This window comes from Furipterus horrens, unplaced genomic scaffold (genome assembly GCF_987537825.1).
Source record: "Furipterus horrens unplaced genomic scaffold, mFurHor1.1.pri manual_scaffold_3, whole genome shotgun sequence".
In the NCBI taxonomy this organism is placed as follows: domain Eukaryota; kingdom Metazoa; phylum Chordata; class Mammalia; order Chiroptera; family Furipteridae; genus Furipterus; species Furipterus horrens.
The window spans coordinates 159,673,489-159,689,675 of NW_028327173.1; the positions used below are offsets into that span (position 1 = coordinate 159,673,489).

At 36.4% G+C, this 16,187-nt stretch overlaps 1 protein-coding gene across 1 annotated transcript in view; it reads right to left on the minus strand.

Annotated features, from left to right (window-relative positions):
- PRTG (protogenin) overlaps window positions 1-16,187 on the minus strand; it is a 138,648-nt gene that overhangs the window by 55,035 nt on the left and 67,426 nt on the right. Inside the window, exons 5-11 of the mRNA XM_090272010.1 lie at window positions 11,440-11,577; window positions 11,017-11,175; window positions 10,251-10,410; window positions 9,229-9,476; window positions 6,823-6,987; window positions 3,498-3,803; window positions 2,529-2,717 (exon numbers count right to left, since the gene is read on the minus strand). Of these exons, the coding sequence (XP_090128136.1) occupies window positions 2,529-2,717; window positions 3,498-3,803; window positions 6,823-6,987; window positions 9,229-9,476; window positions 10,251-10,410; window positions 11,017-11,175; window positions 11,440-11,577 (1,365 nt within the window). The remainder of the gene's footprint in view (window positions 1-2,528; window positions 2,718-3,497; window positions 3,804-6,822; window positions 6,988-9,228; window positions 9,477-10,250; window positions 10,411-11,016; window positions 11,176-11,439; window positions 11,578-16,187) is intronic.

Genomic DNA, 16,187 nt, shown 5'->3' on the forward strand with positions numbered 1-16,187 from the left:
ATGCACTGTGCTCATTTGCAGAAAGAGAACTTTGTAACTCCCTCCCATGATCTTTGTTCTGTTCCCCTCTCCCTCCTTATAAAAAAACCTCTGCCTCCACTGAGAGGTGAAGATGGGCTTTGAGACATGAGTCCCCATCTTCTAGGAGATGATGAGCTTTGAGATATGAGCCCCCCACTTTCCAGATGGACAGCATCTGCAAATAAACCACTTTCCTTTACATCAGCACCTGCCTCTTGAGTATTGGTTTTCACAGCGGTAGGCAGCTGAACTTGCGTTCAGTTACAGTATGTGTTTCAAAATCAAATGTCACATTTTCAAGGGAAGAATCCCCCAAAACTATGTTCTAGAGATTTACTATCACTGCTTTTTCTTCAAAGCTCAAAAAGTTGGGGGTGGGGAGTGTCAGGTGGTCTTCTTCTTTTATATATGCATTGGTAGAAAAGATTTTAATTTTAAAGAATTGTTTTTCATTACCAAAGTTTTAACTGCTTTTTAATCTTTCCACAAGCAGAGCATTATTTTGTTTTCTTTTTCTAATAAATTATTCACTCGTTTAGAATAAGCTACCTGTATATTCAAGAAGAGTGCCCTATGAAGCTGATTTTTGTATCTTCAACACATTTATACTTCCTTAACACTGAGTTTGATGTATGGTTTTTCATGAACAATTGTCCCAAATCCTGTTTCTTACTTGATACTAAGTACAATTTTCTTGACAAAATGATATGCATATAGAAAGGGAGAGCACACTGAGAAACCAGGGCTGGAAATACATGTAGCTAACTTTGGTGACAATATGTTGGGCACCACCATTTCAGTATCGATGGTTTAAGGAAGGTCACCCTGGAGTATATGTAATTTCTTGTCATTTATAAACTGTGTGACAGAGATCAATAGTGAAACTTATTTAACCAAAAGCAGATTAAATTAAAATAGGACACAATAGGATTATAAGCAAAATGCCATCTGGAAAACTGGCAAAGAGCTGAAGGATAGGGTTCCAATTCCCTTCTTCTTACTGAGCAGGGAATCACGTCTAATGCTGCTCTCACAGCCTGTGCTACCACGAGGCCACAGAAGGAAATAGGACAGCCCATTATGGGGCCACCATGCCTCTTCCTTCCTGCACCCCGAAGTGCAGCCTGGGACAGGGAAAGCCAGGCTGCATTGTCAAGTCAAATATGTGTAGAAGGTGCTGTAACACTTCAGTAGGAATTTGTTAATCATAATTAGAGCTGCTGCTTTGTAGTCGTCGGCAGCCGTCCGTCTCGAGAGACGATGGTGTAGCTTCTCAAGAGTCTATCTGCACCGCCGAGAATGGCTGTGCAGTCCGACTCGGGAGTGACATCGTATCTGTCTCCTCCCGTGTTGAATCGACATCTTGCGATGACGCTGAAGCTACAGAGCCTGGGCAGGGTGATATGGAGGGCCTGCTGTTGCCCATGCAGCAGACCCCCCCCTCTCTTCGCAGCTGAAGGATCCAAGGGAAAGACGGAGTCAATACAGCTTGGCTTCAGGTGCGCCGCAGGAGTTGCCGGTGTTGACTACAACGTCAAACCGCCTTAGGGACTCCGGCTCCGGATTTTCTGTCGGGGTTTACTCCCTTAGCCTTTCCCCTGAAGAGGTATGCCGCAAGGCAGCGGAGGTTTTTTGGAGTCAGAGTTTTCCTTCTCTGATGTACCCTGACTGGAAGATCGAACCAGCGACACTTAGCTCGCAGGCCGACGCTCAATCCACTGAGCTAAACCAGCCAGGGCCAAGCTTTGTAGTAAAGGGTGAAGATCTACTCGTGAGCAACAAACAGCTAAGTGTGCATTTTATATCTTAAGTATACATGTTTATAACTCATGTATTTATTGTAGAAATGTAATTACTTTCTACTAAACATGCTATACACCATGAAATTCTTCTACTCAGCAAAGATAAGATGAATATGGAATAAAACAGTGTCTTTCAGAACTCTGCTGAATGCAGTCACAAAGTTAAGCGCTTCTTCTCTAGTGTTTCTGGGTTAGAGCTACACAAAGTAATAAACATTTAAGTTACATAGGTCATATGTAAGAGCATTATTTTGTACATAATTTACATATACTTTATACATGTAAAATAATACCCACATAGTACTCTAAGGCAATTTCTAAGTTCAACTTAATTATTAAGTATTCTTCGATCCTTTGGTGATATTCCTATTTTACATGCATATGCGACATCCACCACACCCCCACAATAACTGATCAGGATCTCACTCTACCAGAAGTGAACTTTAGGAAGAAAAGCAGGTGCCCGGAGGTGAGGGAAAGATAGAAAAATACCACGATTATTTAACATTTAGCCAGTTCACTCTCAATGGTGAGTGAAAGACCAGTGACTGACTTAAGCAGTAGGACACACACAGTGATGTAGTCAAGTCAGTTCTTTCTCCTTTTTACCATTAAGTCAGTTCCACTGGCTTACATCCATTAACTCTTCTCCCAACTGGTTAGAGAGGAAGGAAAAAAGAAAAAGTGCAGTACAGACCCACTCACCTAAACCACTGAGCGTGTAGAGAAGGTCACTGGTGTCTAAGAGGATGGGTCCGCTCTCCTGCTGCCCTTCCTCTTTGTAGTACAGCTTATAGCCCTGGATGGCTGCCGTGTCCTCGGCACCCCGCTGCCACTTCACAGAAATGGTGGTACAGTTCAGAGGCTCCAAATGGAGCTCTGGAGATTTCGGGGCTGGAAAAAGTCACCAGAAATGTATGTGTAAAAAAAACCCACAAGTCACATGAAAACACTGGAAAATAGAGATGTCAGATCTCAGGTCAACCATTGCAAAAAATGTTCAAATCCAATAATGACACTTTAACTGTCAAAATTTCACAATGATATTAAAGTTTGAGACAGAAATATATAATGTACTATCTAAAAGACAGGCATATAAATAAGAAAAAACTAATTCTATATTTGTGTATTTTTTTAAAGAGACAATAAGTACTTCCTAATTTTGACCATGCAATATTTCTCTGCGACAAACAGAACAGGAATTATTAAATCAATTAACAACAACAACAAAACCAGTAATGTTACATTCCACATTAGGAAAAGAGGAAGGTCTAAAACTTCTTAGTCTTATGGTCTTTTTATTAAACTGATTTTTTAAAAAATATATAGCAATAATATTAATTAGCACTCTCTCCTCTTTTCCCTCTCTCTCTCTCTATACATCTGTATATATAAATATATATAGTTTCGATAATTCAGTTTGATTTGGACTGATCTATCCATGGAAGATTTGCTAAGCAAGCAAACATTGCAACCAGAAGTTTTACACACTGATGAGTTTGATAAAAAAAGGACTACTCAATAAAAAGTTTAAGTATTTTTCTATTAAGTCCATGATCTATTGGATGCTTTTATTCATATAACAAAATTTAAAATAAAAACATAACTTAGATAAGGTTAAATCTTAAGTATAAACACAGTGCTATTCTTCCTCAATCATCTCTAGAAATTTACCTTGCACACTTGTAGCTTTAGGTGTCCTATGTGAAGTCCATACTGATGACTCCCCCAGCCCCACTCTGGTGGCAGCAGTAATCCGCACCAGGTAGACACTATCAGGTTTCAGACCTTTCAACAGATACTCATGTGTGGTCCCTGGGAGCTCCAGAACCTGGACGGAGTTCTCAGTGCTTAGGCGGAAGGACAGACGATAGAGCACCACTTGGCCCCTCCGATATTTGGCTGGGATTGGCAGCCAGGAGATGAGGATATCAGTGGGACTTCGACTTGTCAAACTGATTTCAGGAGGTCTCAGAGGAACTAGTCATATAAGAAAACAGGTTGTTTATAAATATTTAGAATCAAAATTGTCGATCAGCACACCAATACTGACTGAATTCTCAAAATAGCAACACATAACATAATAAAGAAGTGATGCCTTGAGCCCTAGCAGAGGTTTTCAGAGTACAAATCAGGGGGAAAGAAAAGAAAAAATAATAAGGGAGGACCAATCACAGGGAACCAGAAGAAACAAGGTTGTCATCGATGTTGTTTGGGATGAATATGAGTGGTATCTTAAAAATTAGTGTAAATTTTGTATTCCCAATTACACACACACACACACACGGTGCTTAAAATGAAAACATTTTTTTTTTTCTAAATAACTTAAATACAACTGGCAGTCCAGGAAAATGGTCAAGGATAGTGGGAGGCAGTCTGGTACTGAGTTAAGATAGATCTAGAGTTATCCTGTGTGTTTGAATCCTTGATCTATCATTTACTGCTCTGTGCAATCTTGGCCAAATTAACTTCTCTGTGTCTATGGTTCTTCAGCTATAAAATGAGGATGATAATAATAGCTCATTCTACAATCTTCCCTATCTCCTTGAATGGCAATTATTTGTCTAACTCAAGCCAAAATCCTTGGTGTCACTCCTGACTCTTCCGGACACACTCCACATTCAATCCTGTGGCTCTGATTTCCACTGCCACTCCCTTGGTCCCTGTCACCAACACCTTTAGCCTGTATTGTTGCAGTAGCCTAACTGAGTTCCCTGCTTCTGCCCTTATCCCTACTATCTATACTCAACACATTAGCTGTTAAAATGCAAGTTAGATACTGTCACTTTTCTGCTCAAAATAGCTCCCATTTCAGTCAAAGTAAAAGCCAGTCCTCTTTGTGCTCTGCTTACGTGGTCAGCTCCCATTGATTCTCTGCCTCATCTCCCACTGCTTTCTGCTTGTTCCCTCCCCTCCAGCCACACTTGGGCTTCAGGCCCTTAGCAACTTCCATTTCCTCTGCCTAGAATGCACTTCCCAATCATTTGCCTAACGAGCTCCCACATTTTCATTTCTTTCATGTCTTCATTCAAATGTCACCTACTCAGTGAGCCCTTCCTTGGTGACTCTGTCTAAAGCCTCAAGCCCTCCCAACATTTTATACTCTCCATCCCCGCTCTTTTCCCTTCTCCACAACATTGATCACTATCTAACATGACTATTTACCACGTCAGCTGTTCTTCTCCCCCTCTCCCACAAGAAAGTAAGCCTCTTGATGCAGGAACAGTTTTGTTTTTTTTTTTTCTTCTTGTTCACTACTAGATATTGAATAACACATAACAGGTACTCAATAAACATGTATAGAATGAATTATGAATAGGTAGAAAAGAGAAAATCAATTTATTAAGCATTTCTGAGTCTTTTGTGTATGAACTCACACATTCTCACAAAAACTCAATATAAGGAGTATTGTAATGTAACCATTTCTACTTTATAGCTGAGGAACCTGAAGTACAAAGAGGTTAAATCACTTGCCCAAGGTCACACAGCTTGTAAGTGAACGAACAGATCCAGGCAGACCAGACAGGGCCCACATTCTTATCCCCTATACTCTACAATCTCATGTAACAATAGTTGTTCTATCACAGACTTACATAGAAACTAAATAAGACAGTGGAGGAAAGGTTATTAAAATAGGCAGAGATAAATACTCCATAAGCATTAGTTGTACTGGCTCCAGGTGATAATGCATCTCCGTTTGAGAAGTATGAACTGAGAAAATGGGGAGAGACGTGCAGAAATCTGAAAAGCAGTGTCAGAAGTCTGTATGTTGTCCACAATACAAAATAAAACAAATTAAAAAGCTGCAGAATAAGGAAAGGTTTAAAGGAGAAAATCTTTGAGAACATGCAAGCTTGCTATGTTTAGATTCATTTTCTTCAAGGATATGGGCAAAAAGCCTCAAAATGCAAAACCAACCAACCAACCAACCAAAAACCCTTAGACATGTGTTAGATGTTGTTAAATGTAATGAGGTAACTAGAGAGGCCATATGTACTGTGGCTCACTCTAAAATGAAACAAATTCTTAAATGAAAACTGAAATCTGGAATTCAGTATCCAGATCAGTGATAAATTTTTCATTTAGCCAATCTCTGAATTTATAAACATCTAAATAAGTGACATTATAAAGATATAAGTAAAATATCTAGGGCCAAATGAACAACAACAAAAACAATTTGGGAATCATTTCTATAAAAATATTCTGAACACTAAGGGTGAATTATTTCTTGAAGATGAGAAAACATTTGTAAAGGGAGAATCTTATAATTAAGTACATTTTAAATAATTTCCTTTTCACACCACAGGGCATAAATATGGGCCTTCTAAAGCCTCTGCAGAAAGAGAGCTAGAGGGAAAGACTCAGCTCTCCAGTACTATCTTAACAGAAGGAGCTTCCCTCCATTGTAAGGCTATATGAAAGCCTGCCACAACTCAATTTCAAACCCAAGGTCAGGTAACAAACTGAACAAGTATTACTTTCCTCCTTAAGTAGAATAACCATTATGTATCTAAAAATAAACTGATTTTATAAAATATTTTTAAATGGCAGGTATTAAATTTCATAAACTTCCAGTTTAAGAAGTCCAATACATTTGACTTCCAATCATTATATATACTCAATATGTAACTGTCCGTATGCCTAGAGAATAAACTTAAGTAAAAACTAAATAAATAAGAAATGAAGAGATAAAATCTACAGCATATTTACAATTTGTACTAGGAAATTTAAAGAAATACAATGATAATACTAGAATTTTATTATTAAAAGTTATATTATGAATTATAAATAAAAGTTCTTTTTTATTCTTATCATGTTACTATCAAAAACTGAAAGTCAGATTTCAAATGGCAAATTACCCTGCTGGTTACTGCACTTTTTTTTCTTTTTTTTAACCAAAAGGAAAATATTTTCTCTATTTTAAAACACATTTATTTACTGAAAGTGATTAAACATATTAATACTCATACTTAAATGACCAAGAATCATGTTTTCTTACCATCCTCTAAAGTGTTCTGTGTCACATGGTCAGACATCTGGCTGGCTCCCATTGGCATATATGCCACAATGTAGAAAGTATAATTGCTGGCGGGTTCTAAGTCATCGATAATATAATGAGTTGTGTCATTTCCGATGACTACTTGATACTCTTCATTATTTAAACCTACATTGAAGAATCAGTATTTAAAAATTAAGAATATTCCTTCACTGTAAAACACTGGTCTTTGATTCTTGAGTCTAATCTCCTTCAGTTACCTTTAGTTATCCTTTAAAAAATGTGAATAGGAAGGTCATTATTTTCTAAAAGTAACCATTTGTCTTGCTACAACTTACTAGTTTGCATTTTTCCAAAAGAAATCAAACTGAAAATAATTAATCTTGTCTAAACTCTACTAACTACTAGTCAAAACCCACAGCAGAAACAATATGCAGCAATAACACACAGAGCTTAACACTACAGAATACTGTAATTCATAAGTGTAAATTTTACTTCCTCAAACTCATGGCTTTTTTTTTCTTTTAAACATTAATGGAGAGACAGTGGGGAGTGTAATGACTCTCCTCTTTATAAAAAGGAACCAAACCAAAAGTTGTCCTGCAGAAGTTCTCATTTTGACCCAGAGATTTTATTAAATTTGACTGACACAAGTTGTTCTTTTATTTATATTCAAAGCAAAAGATCTGAGAAGCACAGAATGTGCTTCAGAACACCGTTCCACAACGAGTTTTTTTTTGTTTTTTTTTTAAAGAGGAAAAAATTCTCAGCAATTCTCAATAAAATATGCATGGCAAAATATAGAAGACGATTTGTCTTTGTCAAATTTAATTCCTACAGAGCAAACCTGTAAAGTGGAACAAGAGCACTGGTTGCTACTGCGCTTTGTGAACAATTCACAGTAAACGGATGTCAACTTAATCAAAACTCTCTAAGGACAGGGCCCCTTCTCCCCACACTGGATTTATAAACAAAACAGAAGGCAAACTCCACTATTAAGTTTTCCCACATTTCTGAATGAACTTGATAGCATTTTAATTAGACAAGATTACAGGCATTTCACAACAGACTGGCTAATGTCTCGTTAATTAGGAACTGCATAGTACGATTTCTGACCTACCAAACAAGGTCCTTGAGTTCGAATTAAAAAGCCTTGTTCCAGTCCTGAATAGACCACTGAGTTGCATGTGGAGGCTCTAATGAAAGAACCATAATAGTGAACAAGAGTGGTCTCCACCAAAACCAGCATTCCTTTTACCTTACTAAGTCACTAAAAAGGGAATTAACATACTCCAATACGTTCAGTTATCAGACTTTCATTCTTCTTGGTACCATGACCCATGATTTAAATTCAAAGTATTCCTTTTCAAAATACTGCTTCAAAGTACAAAAAACAAACAACAACAAACTACCTGTTTCTATAGACAATTATATTATATCCCCATTCTTGGGGTGTTTCCATTTGTTTTTAATGTCTATTGCATAAAAGTTAGGCTGTCTGTATACAGAACTAAAATCTATAAATACCTACTATGGTTTATATGAAAAAAATCAATAGAGAACTCGCTAAGATTTATAAGTAGTTTTTCTTTTTCCTCTAAAATTTTTGCAAAAGAAACAATTAGGCCAAAAAAAATTCCAGAAATGGACTAATAGTTCTGAATAAAAATTTAAAGACAGATCTGATTTCTACTTTTATATAATAAATGAGCAATCAATAATATCTTGTTCAATTTTCAGAATATTCTATATGAGTTCAGAAAACATTCAAAATGTATAAAATCAAATATATGGGAAATTTGATCATATTTACTTTCCCCCCTTTAAAAATAACATGCTATAGTGACTATACCACCTATTTTATTAAGCAGTTACACCATTGGTTCTATGTAACTGCATACTTAAATTGGCATATTAAGTCTTAGTCAAGAGAATTATATCTTTATTGAAATGGAATCCATAAATATACCACTCTGTATATTTTACCCAGCAGAGATGGAATAAAAAAATCTTAAACTATACTTATATACACAAAGTGTACAATACAAAAAATTTAGAGAAAAATAGATATGCACTATGATAGATTACTTTATTAAAAGAGATACATATAGGCATAGAACTTAAAAAATATTACATGGATTATGTAAAACATCATTCAAACTGAAAACAAATCCATGACAGCAAGAGGAACTTAAACAGTCCTCAGCCCTGCCCATAGCTCAGTTGGTTAGAGAGAGTATCATCCTGACGGGTAAAGGTTGCAGATCCCCAGTCAGGGCACACAGAAGGAGCAGCCAGTTAATGCATCAATAAGTGAACAACAAATTGATGTTTCTCTCTCCCTTCTTCTCTTTCTAAAATCAGTAAAATAATAATTTTTAAAAAATAAACATTCCTAAAATTACTTACCTTCTGCTTTCATGTAGTGCACAGAATAAGCAATAACTTTGTCTGAATTATAAAGTGGTCTGTCCCAAGCTAAAAGTATGGCTGAACTTGACATGGTTTCTGCATGCACATTATAGGGAGCACTGGGTCGGTCTTCTGACATTACTACGGTCAGTCTGGCTCTAGATAAAATAGATCCTTGGCTGTTCTCAGCCATGCACTGATAAATAGCATCATCTTCAGGAATAATCTGGTTAATCACCAATTTACTGAAGAAAGAAAAGAAAATTTACTTATATGAAAAATTCTAAGAAAGATATAAAGTTAAACCATTGCTAAGTATACTCATTTTAAATGATAAAAATAACCTAGAACAAAAAAATGCATAGTCAGCCCTACTGAAAAATTCTGTATGTTACTTAAAATTACTCTTATTTTCAGAGTCTACATAAGTACTTGTGATTATCCAAATCCTGTATGCTTTATATGACAACTCACCCTTTTTAAAAAGTTGGCTTTCATTAAGAAAGTATATTACTCTATAATAGCATCTAATTTATATAATACTGCGATGTTACATAAAATTGAGGTCAACAACATTTTAAAACTTTTGTGCAACATAAATGAGAATGTTACAAGAAGATTCATATGTATACTAATAAAAGTGAGCTCTTAAAATCATTAAGTTTGAATTGTGGGAGAGTTCTTAAAGAATCAATAATTTCTAACATCTTCATTTATGGAAGAAAGAACTAAAACTCCTAAGGGTTAATGTATTTGCTAATTACTTAGCTACTTGCTTATCAGGACTATAAGCCAGGTCTGGGGAACTGCCCAAGATTCATTTTAGTATAGTTAACCACTTTCATGATCCACATATAAAACAATCTATGACATGCTGATATTATAATCTTATTTTAGCTTAGTTTCAAATACCACGACAACTAAAGTACTTGATATTATAATTATAGTCATTTCATATAAAAATTACTAAAGCCATTATATCTTAACTAAGATTAGTAGCAAAGTGAACAATAGCCTACCTGTTGTACATTTTAATTCTACCATTTGAATGTATCTTCCTTCCATTTTTCAACCATGACATTTTGGGTGAGGGGATTCCTTCAGCCTGACATACAAAGCGAGCAGTGCCAGCTCGAGGCCTTGTTAAACTTTCTGGCCATTCGATAAATAAAGGAGGAGCTATAAAGAAAAAAAGAAAAAATTCTGGCCCAATAGGAATGATACAGAGTCAAGGAAGAGTATAGCAAATGACCAAGGCCCACCCCTGAACTTATGTGACATTTTGAGCCTCCAGTCTACACTCTGCACATGTTTATCCAGATGCCTTTTCTATGCATTGCTCAGTTACGATGTCTATGTCTCCAGGCTCTCCCTATTGAGACCATCTATATAAACACTCTAAACATGTGTGTACCACAATCCTACTTCACTAAGCCCAATGCATAGCCCCTTGGGAATGCTTATAGACAATCAACAGGTTAAAACTTTAGATTGGTGAGTGGGTATATGGATTTGTGGGTGGGTGAGGAGGAGATAAGAGGGATGTTTAAGTAAGAAGAAATATAATGGTATGGAGGTAAATGGAATGGTGACTTTAGAATAATAGTTATAGTTTAACATAGGACTTTAATTTTCTCCTAAAATTGATCATTAGATTAAGAAACTTCATCTCAACCTTCAAATCAATGCTACAAAATTCAAGAAAGGTGGAAGTAAGCTATGAATGAGATAAAACAGCAAATGTGAAAATGTAAGATTCTCCTGAATGCAGAAAAGGAAACGTACCTAATACAGTTAAAGTTGCCATAGCAACTGTAAAATTCCGTGTGCCTGGGATAGTGGCCCGACAAGCATATACTCCAGCATGTTGTAGCTTGACATCAGATATCATGAGATTACCATTTCCAAGTACCCGAGTATTAAAGACATCAATGGACTTGTGATCTATTTCAAAGGAAATATTTCAATTACAACAATGTAAATTATGATCTAAAATTAGTTCAAAAGATCATTCTCCAAACAATCCTATCACAAAAGTATAAAATTCTCTATACTAAAACCATTTCTCTACACACTAAAAAGCCACAAAATTAAAAGCCATTTAGTTGCCAAACATGTGTTTTGTATATAAAATAAACACTTTATCGGTTTCACTATAATGAACAAAGTTTAAAGGAAAGACCTTTTTTCCCCTCTCAAAAGACATACCAAGACGGCTCCAAGAAATTATTGGTTTTGGATTTCCTGTGGCCATGCATTCCAAAACAACACTCTGATGAAGAGATGTTGTTATGTTCTGTGGACCCGCTATAATGGTTGGTGTGTGGAAGGATTCAGACTCCTTAGCTTTGGAGAGGAAAAGGAAGAATATAAAAATAAGTTATAAGTGAAATATAAGTGAAATGAGCGAAAATATCTATTCTTAAATTATTCACTTTTTTCTTTTTTAAAACAACTTAATTGAGATATAACTCACTTAACATACAATTCATCCATTTGAAGTACAAGTCAGTGGTTTTTAGTATTTTCAGAGTTGTGCAACCATCAACACAATCGATTTTAAAACATTTTTATCACCCTGAAAAGAGACCCCATTCCCACTAGCAGTCACTCCCCATTCCCCTCGCCCCATAGCCTGGCAATCACTACACTGTTCTCTGTCTCTCCAGATTTAGCTATTCTAAACATTTCATAGAAAAGGAACCATACATTACATGGTCCTTTGTGACTGGCTTCTTTAAACAGCATAAGGTTTTCAAGATGTTGTGACATATACCAGTACTTCATATCTTTTTATTGAATAACAAAAGAATATTTAATTATATGAATAGAACACATTTTATTTATTCATTCATCAGCTCATGGACATTTGAGTTGTTTCCATATCATCCATTTTTAATAGATTTAAACATTTATTTAATACTTTCACTAATCTTGTTAAGAAGTCATGTGACAGTGGGGAGGTGGGAAAGTATATGAGAGTGCTTTTGTTTCTATATTTCATACCAGGAAGCTAATAGGTATTCTTAAGTTAAAATAAAGCATTAAAAATAAATTTCGGTCTCTTAATGTTTAAAAATTTTTTAACCTTAATGTATCTTTGAAAAAGTAATATATCTTGTGAAAAGAAAAGATTCATGTGAAGTTTAATGGTGACTTTAGTCCAAGTTTCTTCTACTATATTCAAGTAAATTTAAATTATTGTAATAGAAGCTAGCATCAATACATATAATTCCATTTAATAAAATATGTATTTCTTTCTTCATATTCATCTCTCTAGCTAATTTCCTTTCTAATTATATTCATGGATGGCAAAATATAAAATATTATGTTCACTTAATGTTAACAATAATAATTTCTGGGTATTGAATTTGGGGATATTTTAAAACCTATATGTTTATACTTTTTACTTTTATAAACATTAATCTTCATAATAAGCATGCAATATTGTGGTAAATGCAAATTAAAATTTTTATTAAACAACAAAAAATGCCAAACAAAACAAATATCTCTTTACTGAAAATGGACAATTCTGGTGGAAATGGATGACTGTTATTCTCTTTTTTGTGTTTTATATATTTTTTTAAAAGTGAAATATTTAAAAAAAATTCATTCCTTCTTAAAGATATCAACACTAACATTACATAAAACAAGTCAGCCAACAAAAGAAGTTGCTTAATACATAAAAATGACCATTTTCTGAGATCCAAGATGGCGGAGGAGTAAGCGGAAGCTACACTAAATTCCTCCCAGGACCAATCTGGAATTACAACTTAATTGTGGAGAAATCATCTGGAATAACCAACTGAACACTAGCTGGAGAGAAGTCTTATAATCATGGAAAGACAGAAAAGGCCATTTCATCACAACGTGACTGGTAGGAAGTGCAGAAACACAAAAGGGCTGGCTGGGCTTCCACGGCTGGCAGCTGAAGGGTCCAAGAAACAGCTCAGCAGCCAGAGGATCCCCCTGAGAAGAACAGGGTCTAAACCCCCAGCTGGACTTCCCAGCCTACAGCAACAGAGTGGAAAGTAAAATAGCATTCAGCCTTGAAAAGCAAAAAGCCAAAGGGTTTTTTGCTGGCCTGAAAGAAACAGCTGGAGACAAAGAGCTCTTAAATGGATCACGTACAAAAATATTTAGGCCCCCAGTTATCCTGGGCTCAAGCAGAGGGAGGGCAGAGAGGACTAGAGATGCTTGGGGAGAATTTAGGGTGGTCGCTTTGAGGAGAGAACTGAGGAAACAGCCAACTGGGTCCCAGTACTGACTCATTCCCCATACTGCAGGCAGACCATTACCCTCCAAGTGGTGTCTGCCTGAGGAGAAGCAAAAGCCCTACCCACAGAAATTAATCTGCCCCACCCTGGTGTTTAAGCCTGATGGCTGATCACGGATTGAATAGATTAACAACTAAAGGAGACAGACAAAGGAAGTAGATCCCTGGAAGTCTCCAACAGGCTGCCTAGGTCCAGACTGGTACACGATCAGACACCACCAGGGGCAGTTCCAGGAAGTGCAGATCAATCTAAGAAGAAGCAACAAACAAGGAGAGTCACAAAAATATGGATACAGAGAAACAACCCCCAATTGAAAGGAAAAAAGAAATCCCCTAGAAGAGTGCTAAATGAAATAGAGAAAATATTTCAGACGTATCAGACATGGAATTCAAAACATGGATTATAAGGAAGCTCAATGAGCTCAGCGAGCTCAAAGAAAACTACAAACAACTCCAGGGGAACTACAAGGAACTTACTAAGAGTTACACCAGCATGAAAAAGGACGTAACAGCTATCAAAAAGAGCCAGGAGGAAATGAAGAATACAATTTCTGAATTGAAGAACACGGTAGAAGGAATCAAAAGCAGCCTAGAGGAAGTAGAAGATCGGATAAGCAAGCTGGAGGACAACATAGAAAAAAATTCCCAGACAGTGCAACAAAATGAAAAAAGACTTAAAAAGAATGAAGAGATTTTAAGAGAGTTGCAGGACAACATAAAACGTAATAATATCCATATCATACGAATACCAGAAGGAGAAGAAGAGCAGCAACGGATAGAAAACCTGTTTGAAAAAGTAATGACAGAAAACTTCCTTAACTTGATGAGAGAAAAAGTCACGCAGGTCCAGGAAGCACAGAGGGTCCCAATGAAGATGAACCCAAACAGGCCCACTCCAAGACATATCATAATTAAAATGGCAACACTGAAAGACAAAGAGAGAATCCTAAAAGCAGCAAGAGAGAAACAACTAATAACATACAAGGGAGCTCCGATAAGACTATCATCAGATTTCTCAACAGAAACACTACAAGCCAGAAGGGAATGGCAAAAAATATTCCAAGCAATGAAAAACAAAGGCCTACAACCAAGACTACTCTACCCAGCAAGGCTCTCATTAAAAATGGAAGGTGAAATAAGGAGTTTCCCAGACAAAAGAAGGCTAAAAGAATACATCTCCACCAAACCAGCATTGCAAGAGAGATGCTTTAAGAAAATGAAGAAACAAAGAGAGACAGAGAAGAACACAAGTACAAAGGGGAAAAATGACAATGAATAAGTACCTATCAATAATAACAGAAGAACTTATGCACCCCTATGTTCATAGCAGCACTATTTACAATAGTCAAGTGCTGGAAACAGCCTAAGTGCCCATCTGAAGATGAGTGGATCAAAAAACTGGTACATTTACACAATGGAGTACTATGTAGCAGAAAGAAAGAAAGAACTCCCACCATCTGCGACAACATGGATGAAATTAGAGAGAATTTGGCTTAGTGAAATAAACCAGGCAATGAAAGAGAAATACCATATGATATCACCTAATACAGAAAACTAGTGAATAACACAAACAAACGAGCAAAACTGAACCAGAGGAGCAGACTAACAGTGATAAGGGGGGAGGGTAGAGGGAGGGAAGGGGAATAAATAGGGGAAGGGTCTAGTCAAAGAACATGTATAAATGACCCATGGACATGGAGAATGGGGTGAGGATTGACTGTGGGAAAAGGGGTGGGCAGGGTGGTGGGGAGCAATGGGGAAAAAAGTGGGACAACTGTAATAGAAAAACAAACAAAATTTTTTGTGGAAAAAAAAATGAAAGCAAAATAAATAGATGAATGAGCCAGCAAATCCCTCCAACCAAAAAAAAACAAAACAAAACAAAATACTTCACATGTAGGAAAGTGAATAAAAGAAAATGTAAAGTATGGAAATACAATTATAGTGAATATTAGAAGGACAAGAATTTACCATCACACTGTGTATTTTTCTCCCTACCTGATCCCTCCAGAGTTTGGCATTCTGAAGAAGTAAGTAATGACATAAGGTTCTTTGCATAAGACTAGTAATACCAGCTGTTAACAGAGGTTTTGTTAACCAAGAATTTGACTGGGATGTCATGCCTAAACTAGGCATGCTTGGGCTCTGGAGGAACTGGGATTGACTTTCAAAGGTAATAAAAGCCGATGAGAAAAAAGGCCTGGTACCTTGGTTGATTGTGCGATTCATGGCAGTCTTTCCAGGGAAGGAAAGAAGGTTGCTTTCCTGAAAGATGGCTAGACGGAACCTTAAGGCACAATGGAAAACCTGAAGGACTTGGAAAAGACAGGTATTTACAGGCAAAGCTGAATGTGGCTCAGCTTCTGTGCCCTGAAGGGCAAAGTGAAGGTCGCCTTAAAGGTTCCTTGTGTAAGTTCCAGCAAAGCAGACTTAAAGATCATATGTGATCATTTGCTGCTCTTGTTGTGTTTATGTAAATGAACAGGATAAATTACAACTGGATTTAATGCAGTCCCTTCAATGACACAGAGGATAATTTTAAGGAGAAATACAGCGATTCACGGAAAATCACAATGCTCAGTGGTAGACTATAAACTAGTGCAGACTAACTGTCTTTAAAGTTTACTTTCGTTTAAAGTTTGTTTTCATTTGAAAGTTAAACTAGGTCTGTGACATCATC